This window comes from Phyllobates terribilis, unplaced genomic scaffold (assembly GCF_046119375.1).
Source record: "Phyllobates terribilis strain yellow unplaced genomic scaffold, ASM4611937v1 Scaffold_7__3_contigs__length_470593459, whole genome shotgun sequence".
In the NCBI taxonomy this organism is placed as follows: domain Eukaryota; kingdom Metazoa; phylum Chordata; class Amphibia; order Anura; family Dendrobatidae; genus Phyllobates; species Phyllobates terribilis.
The window spans coordinates 224,552,712-224,573,263 of record NW_027362767.1 but is presented as its reverse complement, the minus strand read 5'-3'; the positions used below and the strand labels follow the sequence as shown (position 1 = coordinate 224,573,263).

Below are 20,552 nucleotides of genomic sequence, written 5' to 3'. Positions count from 1 at the left end.
TGAACAGGGAATAACATATGATAATACACCCCAGGACCAATGTACGTTTCGCCAGGTGGCTTTCTCAAGGAATATAACTTGAAATGTTTTGTGTATTTAATGATCCTGCTGCTATATCTATATGCAAATTTATCATTTTATTTTGGGAAGATAACACTGTAAATTCTATTACATCCACTCCCTATACATTTCACTATGAAACGTCCCCTATATATGGCCCCCCTCCACCATATATTTTTTCTTAAGTATTTTTATCTTGATGTACTAATAAAATTATATCTTTTATTGAGAAAACCTTTTTTGGTATGTGGTTATTCACATAGCAACGAATGTGTAGTTGCTACATATTGAACAGAGTTGTGCAAAGTATCTCTTGCTCTGGAGGATTAGTCATGTCTTGTATTATTTATTTATTTTGCTTGCATAACACCAACATATTCCGTAGAGCTTTACTGTCCCCATTGGGGCTCACAATCTAAATTCACTATCATGTGTTTGGAGTGTGGGAGGAAACCCATGCAAACATGTTGTATTGGGTGGGATTTGAACACAGGACCTCAGCGCTGCAAACCAACAATGCTAACCATGCAGCCAATATTACCTATACATCATATTGCCTTTAACAGCATTGTGTATTACTTCATTTTCCCAGTGGTGGCACTATGGGGAAATTGAATACTTTAAAGCCAGGCGTTCCCACAGATCACAGCTAACTGCTGGGGGTCCCAATAGGGGCTTATTTTGTGATCCAGTATATATGTCATACGACTTCTCTCCCTTTAGGAAAAAAAAGCAAATGATGATAAGAAAAATAATTTAGAAGACAAATGATGTTGTTATTAATAATAATTACTGGAAATAATAGATGGTAGGGGTATTCCATGCCGAAGAGTAAACCAGATATGCCATTTGATAGGCTGCCAGACAGTTTAGCAGCTGGCAATTGTCCATGAAGATCCGTACTTAACTCATTAACCGCCACATAATATCTGATCACTTCACATTCCACAAGACACAAGAAAACGAGTAGCTTGATACAACGTACATTACATAAGCTTGTAGCAGCCATCCTCAATCACAGATGATCTTCCAGGGGGCTCCTATTACTAAGGTCACATTTGGAAATAAAAAAAAAAAAACTTTCAAAAAGTTTTGTCAAAAACATTTCCTGCTTCACCCGGACATTTGATTATTTATTTTTTTTATCATTATCAAAGCAAACAACTTGGAAACCAAAGTCTATGTGGTTTAAATAAAAAAAAATGGGTTTCAATTTTCAGCAGTTCTTTGGTCTGGCTTGAAAAAAAAAATCAATTGCTTTTGAAAATAAAAGCTAGCTTTAGCCGCAGCCAAAACTAACTGACTTGTCTCCAAAGGACAGCAAAACTTGTTATTGTAATAGTGACACATGAAATCTGTTGATTGCTTGCAAAGTACTCTGGCACAAGCCTACGCCAAATCATTTCATTTCGCAACGCGGAGAGAAGGGTGTTCACTCCCAAACTATTCTGTGGAATAAACTCCAAAGAATCTGCTGCTTCAACTAATGATTTTGTTATGTCAAACAGAGCAAGGAAAAATGGTCGATAAGTGCTGCATTCACACATGTACTTTCTAGTAATGTAACATGGTATTATATAATTGTAAAAAAAAATGACAAACTCAGTCCTGCTATATGTAGAAAATATTAGGACAATTTTTAGCCGTGATATTTTATTATTTCAGCCATAATTTACAGTTCTTGGACCCTAAAGCAAATAATGTATGTTCACAGAATATGGGAGAGATTCTGCGTCAAGCTCTGTCCACATCTGACGATAATCTCTATCCCGAGTTTATGAATGGCCTTCTGCAATCTTATTCACAAGCTGCGGGAAAATCTCAAACCGTGGGAAAAAAATCAGTCAAACTGATTGATAATTGGGCAAATCTGCAGCAGTAGTCATCTTAAGGTCAGCCTCGGATTTCTGCAGCAGAAATACATGTTGGGATTTTATTCTACTAAGTGAACATGCCCTAATAGACCCATGGCTTATTTGTAGCACTGGCCTTATGGGATAGTGGTGCCTGGTTCAGTCGTACCCCTCAAAGCTATGCCCGATTATTAAATTTTCATCATCTATAAGTATATTCCTGTTTTTTTAGACTGGCAGATAATTGGAGAACGAGCACTCATTCCCATCTATCATACGGTTTAAACAGGTCGGCAATCACCCGACAAACGAGCAAAATGATCATTCCTTGGGTACAATGATTTTTTAAAAAATTAATCTTTCTCGGCAGCACATTGTCCTGTGTGAACAGGAGATGTGCTGCCGAGAACAACCATTCTGTGCACATGGAAATTTGATCGGCTGGTCTAAATAACTGCAGATTAGCTTAGGTGTAGGCAATTGGCGGTCGTTATGTGTAAATCCAGTATATGTCTTTAAAGATTCAGATTGTCATCCTCTTGATTGATGCTCAAGTACTTTAATACAGATATAATGGTAAGTCCGATCCACATTGTAGGGGAAATACTTAGGCTGGGACTATATGGCAGCTAAGCCTACCACATACAGTACAGACCAAAAGTTTGGACACACCTTCTCATTTAAAGATTTTTCTGTATTTTCATGACTATGAAAATTGTACATTCACACTGAAGGCATCAAAACTATGAATTAACACATGTGGAATTATATACTTAACAAAAAAGTGTGAAACAACTGAAAATATGTCTTATATTCTAGGTTCTTCAAAGTAGCCACCTTTTGCTTTGATGACTGCTTTGCACACTCTTGGCATTCTCTTGATGAGCTTCAAGAAGTAGTCACCGGAAATGGTTTTCACTTCACAGGTGTGCCCTGTCAGGTTTAATAAGTGGGATTTCTTGCCTTATAAATGGGGTTGGGACATCAGTTGTGTTGTGCAGAAGTCTGGTGGATACACAGCTCATAGTCCTACTGAATAGACTGTTAGAATTTGTATTATGGCAAGAAAAAAGCAGCTAAGTAAAGAAAAACGAGTGGCCATCATTACTTTAAGAAACGAAGGTCAGTCAGTGCGAAAAATTGGGAAAACTTTGAAAGTGTCCCCAAGTGCAGTTGCAAAAACTATCAAGCGCTACAAAGAAACTGGCTCACATGAGGACCGCCCCAGGAAAGGAACACCAAGAGTCACCTCTGCTTCTGAGGATAAGCATGGAGGAGGAGGTGTGATGGTGTGGGGGTGCTTTGCTGGTGACACTGTTGGGGATTTATTCAAAATTGAAGGCATACTGAACCAGCATGGCTACCACAGCATCTTGCAGCGGCATGCTATTCCATCCGGTTTGCGTTTAGTTGGACCATCATTTATTTTTCAACAGGAGAATGACCCCAAACACCTCCAGGCTGTGTAAGGGCTATTTGACCACGAAGGAGAGTGATGGGGTGCTACGCCAGATGACCTGGCCTCCACAGTCACCAGACCTGAACCCAATCGAGATGGTTTGGGGTGAGCTGGACCGCAGAGTGAAGGCAAAAGGGCCAACAAGTGCTAAGCATGTCTGGGAACTCCTTCAAGATTGTTGGAAGACCATTTCTGGTGACTACCTCTTGAAGCTCATCAAGAGAATGCCAAGAGTGTGCAAATCAGTCATCAAAGCAAAAGGTGGCTAGTTTGAAGAACCTAGAATATAAGACATATTTTCAGTTGTTTCAGACTTTTTTGTTAAGTATATAATTCCACATGTGTTAATTCATAGTTTTGATGCCTTCAGTGTGAATGTCCAATTTTCAAAGTCATGAAAATACAGAAAAATCTTTAAATGAGAAGGTGTGTCCAAACTTTTAGTCTGTACTGTAGGTTGCATGACCTAAGATCGCTACTTTGCAGTATAATGCAGGTGGGTCCGCTCTGCAACCGGCTAGGTGCTGCGACAGTGACAAGCTAGTTACGACTTTGTACAACTTGCTTGTCTGTCGCAGTCACAGTAGTTTGCGGGTCACATTGTAACCCAACTCACTTGCATTATGCTATGATGTAGCACAGACACAGAGAGATCTTTGGCCAAGCAAGAGGCATTGAGCCTCAGCTTTAGGGCTCGATCACACTGGCGTATAACATGGCAGAGTACTATGCAAAGTTTTATTGGATAGCACTCGACCCAATGTTATACTATGGGGCAGAGCAGATCAGCACTTTTTTCTCATGCCGATTCGCATGAGAAAAAAGTTGCAACAAGTTGCGAGTGATTCCGCAAATGGGATCACACGCACCCATACAAGTCTGCGGGTGCGTGCAAACTGTCGGACTGCACTCCGATGTCGTCCAAGTGCAGTCTGATTTACGCAGACAATGGATAGGATGGAAAAATTAAGTTCTCCGTCTTCTCCGCACCTCTGATACGATTCTCTCAGCCGAGAGAACTAGATCACAGTAAAATAACACTCAGCTTAAACAATGATCAGAGTTTGAGACGAGTATCATTAACATAATCGATCCAATTCTCTCGGAAGAGAGAATCAACGTTTGTGTGAGCGAGCGTATGAGAAATCATTCAAGTTTCATTCAATGTAAATACTTTTATGCATAACAAATTTAAAAAGTATTCTCGGAGTGACACTTTTATTGGCTAACCAACGGTATAACTCCGAGAATGTTAGCCAATAAAGGTATCACTCCGAGAATACTTTTGTCATTTTTGGGCATAAAAGTACTTACATCAATTTTTCCATGTGCTGTCCGATCAATAATCAAATAGCACACATCTGATATATACACGTCTGCGAAAGTTCTTAATGTTACTCCTTCACTACAACAGCAATACTTAATTGGAGAAAAATATATATATATATGGAGGTTTTATAAGACTAAAGGTAACTAACTAGATTAACTCATTAATGACTGACATGATACAGCTCCAAAGATATAAATAATAATTTGGCCTCTGCTACATCTAGTAGTACCATTGACAGGTTTCAGAGTATTGAAAATTGCCCACAGTATTGAAATTCATTTTACCCTAAATTTTCTCAGCCAGTAAGAAATATGGGGTCTTGGGGATAAAGACCTTTATGATACAGCAAAGAGTTAAGATTCCTTTTCTCCCTGTTTGGATATTTGGTTGGGAATTACTCCACAGAAAGAATAAGTCCAGCACTTGTAATACAATGAAGCACATTGTGCACCAGACTGGGCTTATCCCTCTTGTCTGAGTGTGTTGTATTTGTCATTTCTGCCTGTTTACATCAATCCCTATGGAAAATCACTGTTAAGGCTCCATGATATCATGAAAAGCCTTGATAACACAAGACGCTCTGCTGCATTCACAAAGTCATTTTTTTTCTTGAAATGCCGCAACATACAGTTTACACAGAGGTCTCAGCCGACAAATAATCTGCATACATGTGGTTTCAGGAGATCTTATTAGCTAATAATATGTATAGATGTAGCAGAGTGGACCATTTTTTTCTTACAGTACACAAAATAAGGTAACGTAATATAATATTGTGATAGAAACATGAAATATATGTTATTGGTAGAATTTATAGCCATGTTTAAGCAGCCGTGTCTCTGTTTTTCCAGAATTGGTTAGATTGTGTAAGAGCGTGATGAGTGGTTTATTTTTATGGTGCAATAAGAGAAGATATTTAAACACACGTAAAACAAATCAAAGCTCAATAATACAAGTAAAACAGAAGTATAACAAATCAAATAAGTGCTTTCCAAGATGGGACTTCCTAGGGCTTGATACAAAGTATGATCATTGCACCATGAAGTTTATGGAAAAGATGTTCAGCGCCGCAAAATCATTAATATGGATATCAATAGCTCCTACACACTGGTGGTCACAGGCAGACATGAGCCCCAGTTCCAGGACAGTATGTGGGCCATTTGCGGTCCAATAGTTCTGCTGTGACAGAAGCTGCTTGCTGCTTTTGAGGTGGTAGTGGCCCCTTACCTCTGGGGCCCCTGTGCAGCTGCACCAATGATATGTCCACTCCTGGTCCTACATACAGATATCAGTATCAGGGTTCAGTTGCTCCATGGAGCAGTGATGACGCTAAAAATCATATCATACAGATGTGATAGAATCACTTAGAACAATATTTGCATTGCGTTCTCTCTGTGCTTGGATGAGTTTCCTCCACGTTCCTCCTACACTCCAGTGATGTATTAAGTTATAGGGGTTGTCCGACACATTGATTAAAAATGAACATCCAGCGCCCCCACGGATCTAGCAAAGGCTACTCCACAGGTCATTACAGAAGTCTCCACGGGCTCCAGAAGTGGTTTCTGCTTCATTCACAAGTCCCAGCACCGCTACACCCTGTAATTGGCTGCAGCGGTCATGTGACAAGTAGAGTACTTCATCAAGCTCTTTTAGTCACCTGACTGCTGCAGCCAATTATACACTGCAGCAGTGTTAGGATTTCCGAATTGGGTAGTTACCTCTTCTGGAGGTGGCAGAGTCCTCCGGAATGGTCTGTCCTAGAGAGTATGGCTCCATTTTTTTTTAATCACACGATGGCCAAAAAAAAAAGTTTACTGTCGGACAACCCCTTTAGTTGATTTTATACAGTCTAGATATCCAGCTGTATTACTTAATGAAATGTATACAAAAGAAAGATGTGCAATAGATAGATAAATAGATAATAGATAGATAGATAAATAGATAGATAATTGTAAATAATAGAAGCATTCACAATATTATACATTCTTATTAATATTAGAATAATCCATAATATTATGAAGTTCCCTTAACCCTTTACATCCTGGTAGAGAAAGGAAGGAGTTTAATACAAAGAATGAATGAATGACCCAATGGGTTGAATGCTTCACTCTACATTGTACATGGAAGCTATGGGGATACAATCCAGGGTTTCCACCTACCTCTAGAGGTGCAGCCTGAACTCAGGAGCTCATTTCCTCTTACATTAAACCCCCCATTGTCTTGAAGAAAGGAGTAGACTCACAATAGTCAGAGAAAACTAAAGCCAGGACAATGCAGAGCACTCTCACAATAAACTTTCACCATGCAATCCATATACTTTCTTTCTACCCTGGGAATTAAGTCCATGTAAGGACTCAGCCTCAGCATTCACCCCAAAGACTGCTCTCCAGGGGGGAGGGTAGAAAGCCCCCTGCTCTCCATGTACCATTGCTATGTAAACAGCTTGTCAATAGCCGATTAAACAAACAACATGTATGGGAGAATATTGTAACTCACTGGTCAGTGCTACAATACACTGTATGGTACATTACACTATCACAATGCTGGAGCCAAGAATGGCAAATGCAGAAACACTATTATTAATCAAATAGTGGTAAGAGGAGGAGCAGCACTGGTACAACTATTAATACAAGTATTACTACTGGTTGTACAACTATTACTAGTTTTATTACAGCAACTATTACAGCTAATATTACTACTTCTACTTTTACCACCACCATAACTCCTTTTTATATTATTGCTTATCAGTACTACTTCTATTATTATTTCCACCACCGTTACTACTTACTATAATTATTACTACGACTTCTACAAACATATAATTATTACTGCATGTTGTAGATTGAACACAAAATTTCAATTCTAAAAGTACCACAATATTATTACTTTTGCTACTATGATGATTCTCAGTTAAAGTATACCATTACTATTGCTATTATTTTAATATCAGTGATTGATTCTACTGCTTTCATTACTATTCCTGTACTTATATATTTTAGTTGTTGTAATATATATATATATATATATATATATTAATATTTGTATTTTATATATATATATAATGTTTATTTGTTTATTTTATTATATATTTATAAATTTTAATGTTTGCATCATATATTATAATATATGTTTTGCTTGATAAAATCTCACTTGCTCTTAAGCCAAAATGTCGCCACCTGTTCACATGGGCCAATGAAGACACCAGTTTTTTTGAATAGTTTGCTATTAAGTCCACCCAATTTTTCATATCTATATCTATAGATATACAAATATATAGATACATATATCTATACATAGATATATGTATTTATATATAGAGAGATATTTTTTTTAGAAAAAATAAGCTGCACTTAATGGCAAAGTATGCAAAAACTGGTATTTTCATTGGCCCATGTGAACAGGTGGCGACATTTTGGCTTAAGAGCAAGTGAGACTTTATCAAGCAAAACATATATTATAATATATGATGCAAACATTAAAATTTATAAATATATATAAAAAATAAACAAATAAACATTATATATATACATACATATAAATCAAATACAAATATTAAAATATATAAATATATAATGTGTACATCAAATGTACACATTATATATATGTATACACACCCACTTATATATATATGTATACATATATACATACATATGTATATATAGATATATATATATATATATATAAATGGTACGGTATGGTAAATATATATATGCTATGTGTACATCAAATGTACACATTATATATATATATATATATATATATATATATATATATATATATGGTAAAACTCCTAAGCCCCACCCAAAAAAATAAGTATATATCAGGCCTTACAATAACATGGGTATGAATGGTGTATTGCATTATTAGGATGTATGTTGTGATCGCCATAATAATAATGCCATTTTTACTTTGAACATACACAGATTGATACATGAAGACAACAATTTGATACAATGACAGCTGGCCTCATGGATTTCAGTCACAGGGGAAAGTATAAAGTGGCTACAAATGAAATGTTTATTGGGTGTAGCTGGTATATCACACCTTAGCCTTTTAAATGTAGTGTATAAGTATCTACCTTCTATTAGAAAACAGGCGAAGGTATAAAAAAAAAAATCACATGATCGTCATGTAAAAGATTTAAGAAAGAAAATACAAAAGGAAGTTTACAGACTGAAAACTTGCAGAGTCACTCAACTGCCATGCCAAGCCATTAAACCTCCATCAAACGTGGCAGAGTTAATTACAAGTCCTAGTGTAAGAATGACAGCTTGGCAGCAATGATACTGCATTATGTCTGCCACTGTGGGAACAGATATAATTAACTCATTAAATAGCCTCTGATAAGGTCATGCATAATGTATTGCCGTATTTGTGGATAATATTAATATTATGTGAAGAAGAAGAAGAAAAAAATTAGATTCCTTGCAATGACCTTGAGATGGTTTTACAGGAAACACTGATGTGGATTTCATGAATTAATTGTATTTTTAGAAATCAAGTCCTATTGGTGTAATCACAAACACTGAGCAGAACTTGAATATTTTAATCATTAATAATAGTTTCGTAACTTTTTTTTATGATTTCTGCTATTTAAGATTGTACTTTTCTTTATTGCTGAAAATGTAAATATTTAATAGTTTTCTTCTATGATGTCACTTCAATTAAACACCTATGAATTTAGAAACTAAAAACCTTTCCCTTACAATTAAGGGAAATATTGATACATTCAGATGATGTACATGTGTATTAATTAGTACGTTTTCTTTTATGTTGCTTTAGATTACTTTTTTTCATGAGAGATAATCTCTTCTTTCTTATTCTTATCTTCTTATTTCTTATTTTTACGATAACACTTTTTTTGTAGCATTTCATTAAAAATAATAAATGAATAAATTGTTCCTAAATTTAAAAAAAAACAAAGAGAAAAAAAACATGGATAGATGTAAAAAAAAATCTTTTAAAAAAAAAATGCAGCAGAAAGTGACCATTTATCTTTGAAAGGATTTTGAAGACATTTTACCAATGTATAAAATTACACTGCCTCAGTTCGCCTGGTATACAAAGCGTTGTTTTAGTTATTTTATAAGAAAAAAAAGAAAAAAAACGACAAGTTTTGTCCACACAGGTGTTTTTGTTGGATTTTTTTTTTTTTAAATTTATAAATTTACTAAAATATTAGTGTGGATTTGTCCTGGTGTGTTCAGATCCAGAGTTACAAAATTCATTAAATGAGGGACACATTGACACTTTTGCTTGATGCAGTTTTTAAGAACTGATTCCATTTAATGGGTACAAAAACACATCGGGGACATTATCAACTTTGAATGTTTTTATTGCATTTTCTTTATGTCATCCAGTTAAGTTCCATAGCAATAAATGGGATCCACTCATCCAAAGATCCACTATTTTATGCTCTTTTTCTCATAATTTTCTCAGAACAAACACTAATGTGAATGCAGCTTTCTATTATGCTACCACTTGGATACATTTAAGAAAACTTGAAGAATACAACTGTTATTGTGATCCCATCCTTAATTTTGGAGGGAACATAATTCCATCATTATATAATTCATTTCACAAGTCAACATTTTAATCTTTTGAATATTTTTCATCTTCTATGGGCATATTTTAAAACTTTTTCAGTGTTCAGCGAGATTTAGGTCTGTTTTTTTTTTTGTTTGCTTTTTTATTTATTTTTTTCCTAATTTGATAATACAATCCATACATAATACATTGGTATCTTTATTTTAATAGGTTAGTGATAGCATTATATATGCAATTGATTGTATATTATTGTACCTATGTTTACCCTAAATGATATTTTTTATTTTGTTGTTTTGTTTTGTGTGTTCTTTAACTTTTTTTTGTATTAAAAAGAATAAACACAATAAATATACTTTCTAGATATGACTAATTTCAGCCAATAATCTGCATATATAATACAGGATGGAGTCATTAAGAAACTAGGGAACAGGGCAAGATGTTCAGGATGGAAGCAATCAAATTGGAAGGTGTAATTATTATTTTCCGGCTCTAATATGCAATGTGTTCAAGTGGGATTTTAGCTAAACGAACCTCGTGGTGATGGCAGATCACCTCCTTGGCAGCCTGACCCTGTGGGGAGGAAAAATGCTATAAAAATAGTAAAATAATAAATGTAACAAAAAATAATAAAAAATAAATAAAATACAAAGCTAAAACAAAATGCATAAGATGCCACAGGAACTGCAGAATATTGAGGACTGCTATTCATTCTTATAGAATAATTTTGTATTATGAATAATAGAAAGAAAAGTTACCATTCAGGGATTGACTAATGTCACCAGAACTCAGGGGACTGGTGCTGAATATGGATATTGGACTACATTGCAATAAGTTAACATTTCTTTATCAACCTTCATATAAATTAACATTGAATTCCATTTATATCACAAGCTAAAATAAGAGTTGTAGCAATATGATTCCCCAGAGAAAATGTTAATTCTATTTAACTGTGCACGCCATAGATTATCTTAACCCTTCCTTCTCCAAAGCAAAGAGATGTGCTGGTGCAGTGTAGAGGAGCCAAAATAATATCAAATAGTATATGGATCATGATGTCACATTTAAAATTGTAATTAATGTTAAATTATTTCTTGTGATTTTATCAAATTCCAAATCAACTACATTGAAGCAATCCTAATACAAATGCAATGTCAGCCTATTTAAAACAATTATAATAAAGGCAGGATATATAATTCAATATGGAAACAGGTTTAAAATAGATTTGAAGACCTTAAGACTTTGTATATACTAGTGAAATTTTTATATTTTTACGGGGGTTTTTTTTATAAAAAACATAAAGAATCATTTGGCTCTGAACAAACAGAATTGTTTCTTTTTATTTATTAATTTTTTTACAGATGCACTTTATCAGTTCAAGTCTGGAGCATTTTTTTTTGTAAAAATTATAGAAATAAAAGAATAAAACTGCATTTTTGCTGCGGATTTTTTTTTTCAAACAAAACCAGTAAATAAAAAAAAAATAGTAAGAAATATAAGGAAAACAATTATATTTAGTTTTCCTAGAACCACTTCTGCATCAAAAACTTCATAGGCGTTTTTCCCAAAAAAAAAAAATGCTGTGTGTGAAACCGCCCTTGGCGTGGGCAGAGTTTTGACAGATACCAATAATTCTAGAAGAGACAAACACACACACACAGAAAAAAAATCTCAGTTTATATCAGTTCAATCAGGTTATTTGTTTTCTAGGATCTAAAAAATGAGAATGTACTCTAGTAATAAAGGAAATATTAAAAAAAAAAAAAACATTAAACCCTTCTACATCTTTTGGGTTATGAGAGTAAAAAAAAACTCATTGAAATAAATAAACAAAAAGAAAATAAAAAAAATAAATACAATAAAAATATCAAAAAAATGTATCAAATTGACTGTAACATCAGATTTTTTTAACTTTACAAACAAGAAGCTTTTTTTAAATAATATCTGTAGTTGTAACCTTAGTTATTTATGTTGCTGATATAGTGCCAACATATTCTGCAACACTGTACAGATTGCATCATCCCCTGTCCTAATGCCTCTGTTTCTGTGCAGTGCACTGTATATTGTTTACATTGGGCTAACTGTATCAATAAAATATCATTGATACAAATTACTAATAACTTATTTAAAAAAAATTCTAATGAATCCCATTTAGATTGACTTATTATATGTACAATATCTATATTAATAGTGTATAAATCAGTTTATTTAAAGTCATGATTGGGAATTTTTGGTGGTAATTGTTTAATAGGTGTTCTAGAATTGCAATGTTCTCCACCAAAGCCTCATGGACACTAATATTGTTTGCACTACACATACCCTAAAGTGCCTCTAGGGGGAGCTGAAAAGCTGCAATTCTCAGGCAGGCAGCATCACCAGGAGAACATTAAAGCATTGTCACTTTTGCATAACAGGAACTCAATTGCTCCTTTCAATCATATTTATTGATTTATAATAAATAAAAAAATATATATATTTTTGTTTAATACAATGCATCTTTAGATTATGTTCACTTTTTACTTTTGAAGGGTTTAAACAGAAAGTATTGCCCTGTCCTACAATTAATGGAGTGTCATACTTGAGAGTTGTGTAATATTTTACATAAATAGCTCTCTATTACTTATTTGAGTTAATACACATTTAATATTATAAGAGAAGTTATTATATTCTAATGATTCTTCATGAAAATGTATAGAAGTCCCCATTCGTTTTAATCGTTTTTGTAGTATTTTATTTTAGTTTCTTAGTATTGTTTTCGTCTCTATATTTATTTGACTGTGTTAATTATATTTCCATTACCTTCCTGGGTGTCATAAGCCCCATGTGACAAAATGATTATAGAGTATCAGATTTCCTACCAACATAATCGTTATGTAATTATGGATTTTCATTGGGAATTGGTATAAAAAATAAATAAATATATTAAAAAAAAAAGCTCAGAAACAGCAATGTTTATAATTCTTGTGTGCACACATGTCTATTGTTAGATATAATGTAAATGTACTGTATCGTTATGTGTTTGGATAGATAGATAGATAGATAGATAGATAGATAGATAGATAGATAGATAGATAGATAGATAGATATTGATAGATGACTAGAGAGATAGATAAATATTTGAAATGATAGAAGCATTCTCAATATTATATATTCTTATTCATATTTGAATAATCCATAATATTATTAGTTCTTCTAACCTTTTATATTCTGGTAAATAAATGAATGAGTTTAATACCAAGAATGACCCATTATGTGTTTGGACAGATAGATAGATAGATAGATAGATAGATAGATAGATAGATAGATAGATAGATAGATAGATAGATAGATAGATAGAATAAAAAAAATGAAGAGAGCATATGGGGTGCTGTCTTCATTTTTTATTCTATACTGAGGATTGGTTCATGCCTGGAAGACTACTTGGCACCCATAGCTTACTTAGTACTTGCTAGTGATGCTTTTTTGTAAATAGATAGATATGGGGTAGATAGATAATAGATAGATAGATAGATAGATAGATAGATAGATAATAGATAATAAATAGATATATAGATAATAGCTAGATGATTGATAGATAGATGATAGATAGATAGATAGATAGATAGATAGATAGATAGATAGATAGATAATAGATAGATAGATAGATGATAATAGATAGATAATAAATAGATATATAGATAATAGCTAGATGATTGATAGATAGATAGATAGATAGATAGATAACTGTAAATAATAGAAGCATTCACAATATTATACATTCTTATTAATATTAGAATAATCCTTAATATTATGAAATTCCCTTAACCCTTTACACTCTGGTAGAGAAAGGAAGGAGTTTAATACAAAGAATGAATGAATGACCCAATGGGTTGAATGCTTCACTCTACATTGTACATGGAAGCTATGGGGATACAATCCAGGGTTTCCACCTACCTCTAGAGGTGCAGCCTGAACTCAGGAGCTCATTTCCTCTTACATTAAACCCCCCATTGTCTTGAAGAAAGGAGTAGACTCACAATAGTCAGAGAAAACTAAAGCCAGGACAATGCAGAGCACTCTCACAATAAACTTTCACCATGCAATCCATATACTTTCTTTCTACCCTGGGAATTAAGTCCATGTAAGGACTCAGCCTCAGCATTCACCCCAAAGACTGCTCTCCAGGGGGGAGGGTAGAAAGCCCCCTGCTCTCCATGTACCATTGCTATGTAAACAGCTTGTCAATAGCCGATTAAACAAACAACATGTATGGGAGAATATTGTAACTCACTGGTCAGTGCTACAATACACTGTATGGTACATTACACTATCACAATGCTGGAGCCAAGAATGGCAAATGCAGAAACACTATTATTAAATAATTAGCAGTAGTAGTATACTATCATTATTAACATTAATATTATCCATACAACAGCTACAACTATAATTACTACTTCTGTTACAAAAACTGCAGCTGATTCAAACATTACCATTATAATTGCAATTACTATTATTACTACTCTGCCTACTGAAATACTTGGTCTATTATTTATATCACCTTTTCTGTTATTTTGCCAATTATTATTACAATGATGGTGATTCTCATCAATATTATAATTATTAACACTATTGTTTATACTTTTTTTTTTACTATTAATCCTCTTTACTACTGCTATTCCTATTAGTATATTATAGGATTAATCATCAGAAACAGTATTATAATGATTAACTCTTCTACTACTACTAGTGCTACAATTAATATAAGTTCTAGTAGTGATCAGAGTTTTCACCATTACCTGTATCTAGTTTGATGACTATAAATGAGCCCAGGCATTAATAGTCTGTGGTCACCATCCTTGCCAGGACCCAAACATACAGCATTGTATTAGGACACCAGAGAACCTTCTTTATATAGAGAGGCCATGACCAGAAGGAATAAAAGATACCAAGTTGTGAGAAATATTGGCTCCACTCACAGGTAGTATATCCCACTTTATACTTTACAGGTGCTCCTGTATTAAAACTATCCCAAGTTTTGATTTACTGACCTAAAAAAAAGCTATCAGCCCCTTATAGTAGAAGCTGAGGAAGAATTCCGATCACATAGAGGGAGAGGGTTAGAGGCTTTTTGAAGTCCTAGTTCCCTTCTGAGCTATTTTCTGCTTGTCAAGATCCATCCACATCCAAATTGCCCCTGCTAAATCTCCTGGACCCTGCACAGTTATTGGGGCACAATGGCAGCTCTTTACCCCCTTAACAAAGAACACAGGGACTAAACAGGATTAATACAGATAGTACTGTGTTCTCTAAATGGTTAATCGTTAACCCCTTTGGTGCCAACTGGACCAGAAATACTTCTCTAAAAAGTTTCTGACAGAAGCTGATTTCCGCCTGAGAGGTGACATTATAGAAGAAATAATTACATCAGCATGGAAGGAGGCTGTGGGAGAGGATGCTAGGTTATTAGAATTTCACACAAAAATAATGTATATTATAATATATATCACAGAAATTATATATAATAACAGCAGTTTATTTCTTGATTTTTTTTTCCCCATGCTATCTCTATATTATCATTTTATCTTTATAGATATCTGCTTGTCAGACTTTCTACTCATCTATTTCTCTTTCTGTAGAATTTATATATTATTATTATTTATTATTATTCTCTATCTTTCTTATGTATGCATGTTTGTATCTATCTATCAAAAATTGCAGAACTCCAAAAGTTAAATAAAAAGTAAATAAGAAGCTTGTATTCATCAATATCTTATAGGAGATCTTCACTTTTTCATTGAACTTTTGGAGTGCTTCCATTTTTGGACTATAATTACTATGAACCTGGTTGAGATCTAAGATTTGCACCCATTGTTGCACCGACGCTGCTTCTGTTTTCTGCAAATTTATCTATCTATCTATCTATCTTCCTATCACATATCTATCTATTTATCTATCATCTATTACCTCTATTATATACTTCTATTAATATCTACTACTATGTGTATCTACTTTCATCTCACTTCTCTGTGTAATCTGCTAGTCCTTGTATATATTTGTTAATTTATTAATCTCTCCAATTCTGGCTATATTCATTCTATCAATTTATCTGCATCAATTTATGTATTTTTGTAAACAAATCTCATTCTAACCAATGTGTCAAATATAAGAAAGCATTAGATCCACTCAGTACAATAAGCACTCAAGAACTTTACCATGAACAAAAGTTATCTGTCCAGTTCTGTGGATGCACATACTCACAACAACTCTAAAAAAAATCAATAAATAACACAACCATATAACTTTTAGTGCCACTTATAATCAGTAAATCAGATGTCATTAAATATTTCCCTACTTAAACAAACCAGATTATTATAATTGTCTATTTTCCATCCATTTGATTTAGTTTACTCCAAGCAAACCTGCACCAATGTAAAGTTCCATTGTGAGATTCTAAAGAACCAGACACATTATTAAGAATAGCAACAATTATAATCATTATAATATCACTAATAATAGACCTTAGTTTAATACTGCCAATGCCAACAGCAACATATATATTAGATTTTTCTTATTCTGCCTAATGAACTTTTCATAGAAGACATTGCATTCTACTCACAATAAATATAATTATACATGTATATCTTATAATGAACAGTTTGCATAGGCAATAACATACAATTAATAATCATACATGACTCATAGGCTGCTGGGTATGATTTTAGAGGGGAAATTGGTCTGCTCTTTATGAGGTGATGTATAAAGCAGGGACCAGAATTGTGTTACTGGGTGTAATTATTAACACAAATACAGTCAGGAAAGCCGCAATCACAGCCTATTTCTGTTATTTATTGAGCGCTTCTGTGCAGACTGGAACCTGATGCAGGAGCTGCTCTGCCACTCACATCTGATTACCCAGCACTCCACTCAGGCCTGGCACCTGCAACACCTGTTTAATCCCATGGCTAGTACAATGCTCACCCCCCCCCCCCCTTCAGCATTTCTAGGGTTAATATAAATATAGTAATATCGTTTTCTGAGTGTGTTACATTGCATTTTTATTGTACTTTTTTTTTAACCCTTGCAATGCACAGGTCCTTACATCTAGTGAGGTTGGGTAGTTTGACATATGTATGTTTCACAGCCCTTTTATAGTTTTGATCCACTGAGGCAGTGCAGCTAGTTTTGCCTGCTCAGATGAGCTCACTGATGAAGCCTCTTCCCCTCTTCCTCATTGCAATTCATTGCATTTCTACCTGAAGTGAAGAAAAGCTAAGATCCTAGCTCCTGCAATTATCAGCTTGACAGCACTCGATGCAAATAATTAGCCCCAGCCAGGCTATTATTATCAGTTGAGATTTAATAAATGGAAGCTGTTTGGTGTAATCAAGAGGAAAACAGAACATTAGGAATAAATGAGAATGTTGCTGCTGCTTCTTACCTGCATTGTAGGCTGCCAGGTCTGCACCAGGCCCTGGACTCTTCCTCTTCCTAGGCCTGCCCTTTTGCACAGTCCCCACACCATTGTAATAAGGCAGCCCCAAGGAGGAAGCCCCAGACCCCAGTCCTGAACCCTTCCCTGATGTCACATCCGAGTGATTGAAATGGACTTGATACTCTCCCTGGATTAATGTCTCAAAGTGGAGCCTGCAGTAGACCAGGTTGTCCTTCATCCCAAAATGGTCCCCAGTGGTCAACATTTTGTTGCAAGTGTTGCAGGTAAAGCAGTTGAGGTGGTAGACTAAGTCCCTGGCTCTCATGACCATCTCAGAGGCTGAGATCCCCAAGTGACATCTGGCACATCTCTGGACTGAAAACCTCCTGCAAATACAGAGCAAGGGCACAGTTATAGCCAATTCAATGCACAGTAGAACTTCCTCAGAGCTGATGACCAATATGGAAAACAAAAAGGTTCAGAAAAAGATGTTACGATCATTGACACATCTATGTTAATATTGAATAGGGTTTTTAGAGCTGCACTTATAAAGGTGTTATATAAATGGCATATATATATATATATATATATATATATATATATATATATATATATGCAGTAGTAGTATATATGGTTGCTTACATGGAGCTACAGACTACAAAGCCAATGCAATAAATATACATTGAGATGTGTGTTCCTTTAAGAAGCACATTAGATTCTACATACCATAAGCACTGTATGCAAAATCGTAATAATCATCTATTTTTTTTAAACTGAGAAAATTAAAATATGACTGTACCCCTTTTATATGCAAACAGTGGTCCCCAAAATCTGAGCTAGAATGACACATTTGTCATGCTTCTTGGCAAAAAAAAGTCTATCCCTGTGAGGAGCAACACTTATAATATGTCCTTATGGGGAAAAAAGTAGGTTTATAAGATTATAAGAAATGAGAGGATTCTGTTTTATTGTAGAAATATTATTTTTAGTGGTTTATGATGGCGGTGGTTGTATTATTGTAAGAGAAAGTGATATAATCACAACCTGGTGTGGGTTTGGGATTTTATAAGTTGAGCACTTGTTGTTTTTAATATTGTAAGGGGCGAAGGTCGGTATTAATAAAACATTATATGAAATAACAGAGATCTGGGATGTGGGGAATGTTATTTTTTTTCTGATTAATATTATTAATTTTAATATTATAAGTATTTATTGAGATAGATAGATATGATATATATATGCATATATATATATATATATATAGATATATATATATATATATATATATACATGAGATAGATAGAAGATAGATAGATGCTATGGATGATGATTAGATAATAGATAGATAATAGACAGATAATGATAGATAGATAGATAGATAGATAGATAGATAGATAGATAGATAGTAAAAAAATGCAATAGATAGGTAGATATATAGATAGATGGTAAAAAATGCAATAGATAAATGGATACATGATAGATAGATAGATAGATAGATAGATAGATAGATAGATAGATAGATAGATAGATAATATCGGATATTAACCCCTTGCAGGGCATTGAGGGTGGCACTCACCTGTAGTAGTCCTCTTTGCAGTAGATGCTGCCATCTTTACTGAAGCAGGTGAGCTCAGATTCCAGGTTTAATTTACATTCACAACACTTCAAGCATCGCATGTGCCACTGTTTGTCCACTGCCAGGAGGTAATATCTGTCCGAGATCTTCCCCCCACAGCCGGCACACAGAGCAGCCCTGTCACTGCTAATGGAGGGCATCGTCTGGGGGGTAAATATGAAGACATTAATATCAGCACACAGCCTTTCCATCATTCACACAGCGCTTTATCAACTTCCTCCAAGAGCTTACAATCAAGACCTAATGTAAAACTCTTCAGGGAATATGATCACTAACAAAGCCATGGCGCGATTTAATGCCATGAGCCTGAGATCATTAAAATGAAGATTTAATTGTATCAGCATCGTCCCAATCTTTTACGTTAGCACTCACTGCTTACAATGATATCATGGGAAAAGATTAGTAATGTATAATCACTTTTTTTATAGACGTATACAAAATCAATAGGAATTCATATAGTATAAAAAAAACAACAACCCCTCACTATGTCATTAGCATCAGTGAATAACAGAAAGCACAAAATAATTGCAAGAAAATGAATGGGTTCAATATAGATTGAATACACACATTTGATTTTATTGTTGTTGTTTTTTATTCAATTAATGCTATTAAAAACTTTTGGGCCTATGTATGTATACACACACACATATATATATATTAGTTTACTATGTATATCATAAAATGTTAGAGATGGAAGGGACCTCCAGGGTCATCGTGTCCAAACCTCTGCTCAATGCATCGTGTATATGTATATATATATATATATATATATATATATATATATATATATATATATATGCACACACACTCGCCTAGCCTTGACCTCTGTTTGCAAAGCATCGTATTTCTATCTATTAATTTGCATTTATTAATCCATATCCATTTACTGTGCACATGTAAATAACACTGAGAACAGTCACTGGCTTTACACTGGAGACACCGGCTAATCACAGGAAATACCGATCACCGGACTGGACTCACTCTCAATAATTTTATAAGCAATTTCCTGGAAAGCCACAGCCCCAGGAGTACAAACTAAATGCATATACTGGTCAGGTGAATTACAGAGCAGAGGTTATATATATATATATATATATATATGTATATATATATATATATATATATACACACACACTTATTTATTTCACCTTGATATTCTTAACATTAATATTCTTAGCATTATAAATATAAAAAAAGCTACACACTATTTCTGTTATTAAAATTAATTGCTTATAACATATATATATAATTGTATATATGTT

At 34.1% G+C, this 20,552-nt stretch overlaps 1 protein-coding gene across 6 annotated transcripts in view; it reads right to left on the bottom strand.

The window, feature by feature from the left end:
• LHX2 (LIM homeobox 2) overlaps positions 1-20,552 on the bottom strand; it is a 43,212-nt gene that overhangs the window by 11,146 nt on the left and 11,514 nt on the right. For all 6 annotated transcript variants that reach the window (XM_073639761.1, XM_073639764.1, XM_073639760.1 and 3 more), the window contains 2 exons: positions 19,231-19,433; positions 17,661-18,040 (listed from right to left, as the gene is read on the bottom strand). In XM_073639761.1, coding sequence (XP_073495862.1) covers positions 17,661-18,040; positions 19,231-19,433 — 583 coding nt within the window. The remainder of the gene's footprint in view (positions 1-17,660; positions 18,041-19,230; positions 19,434-20,552) is intronic.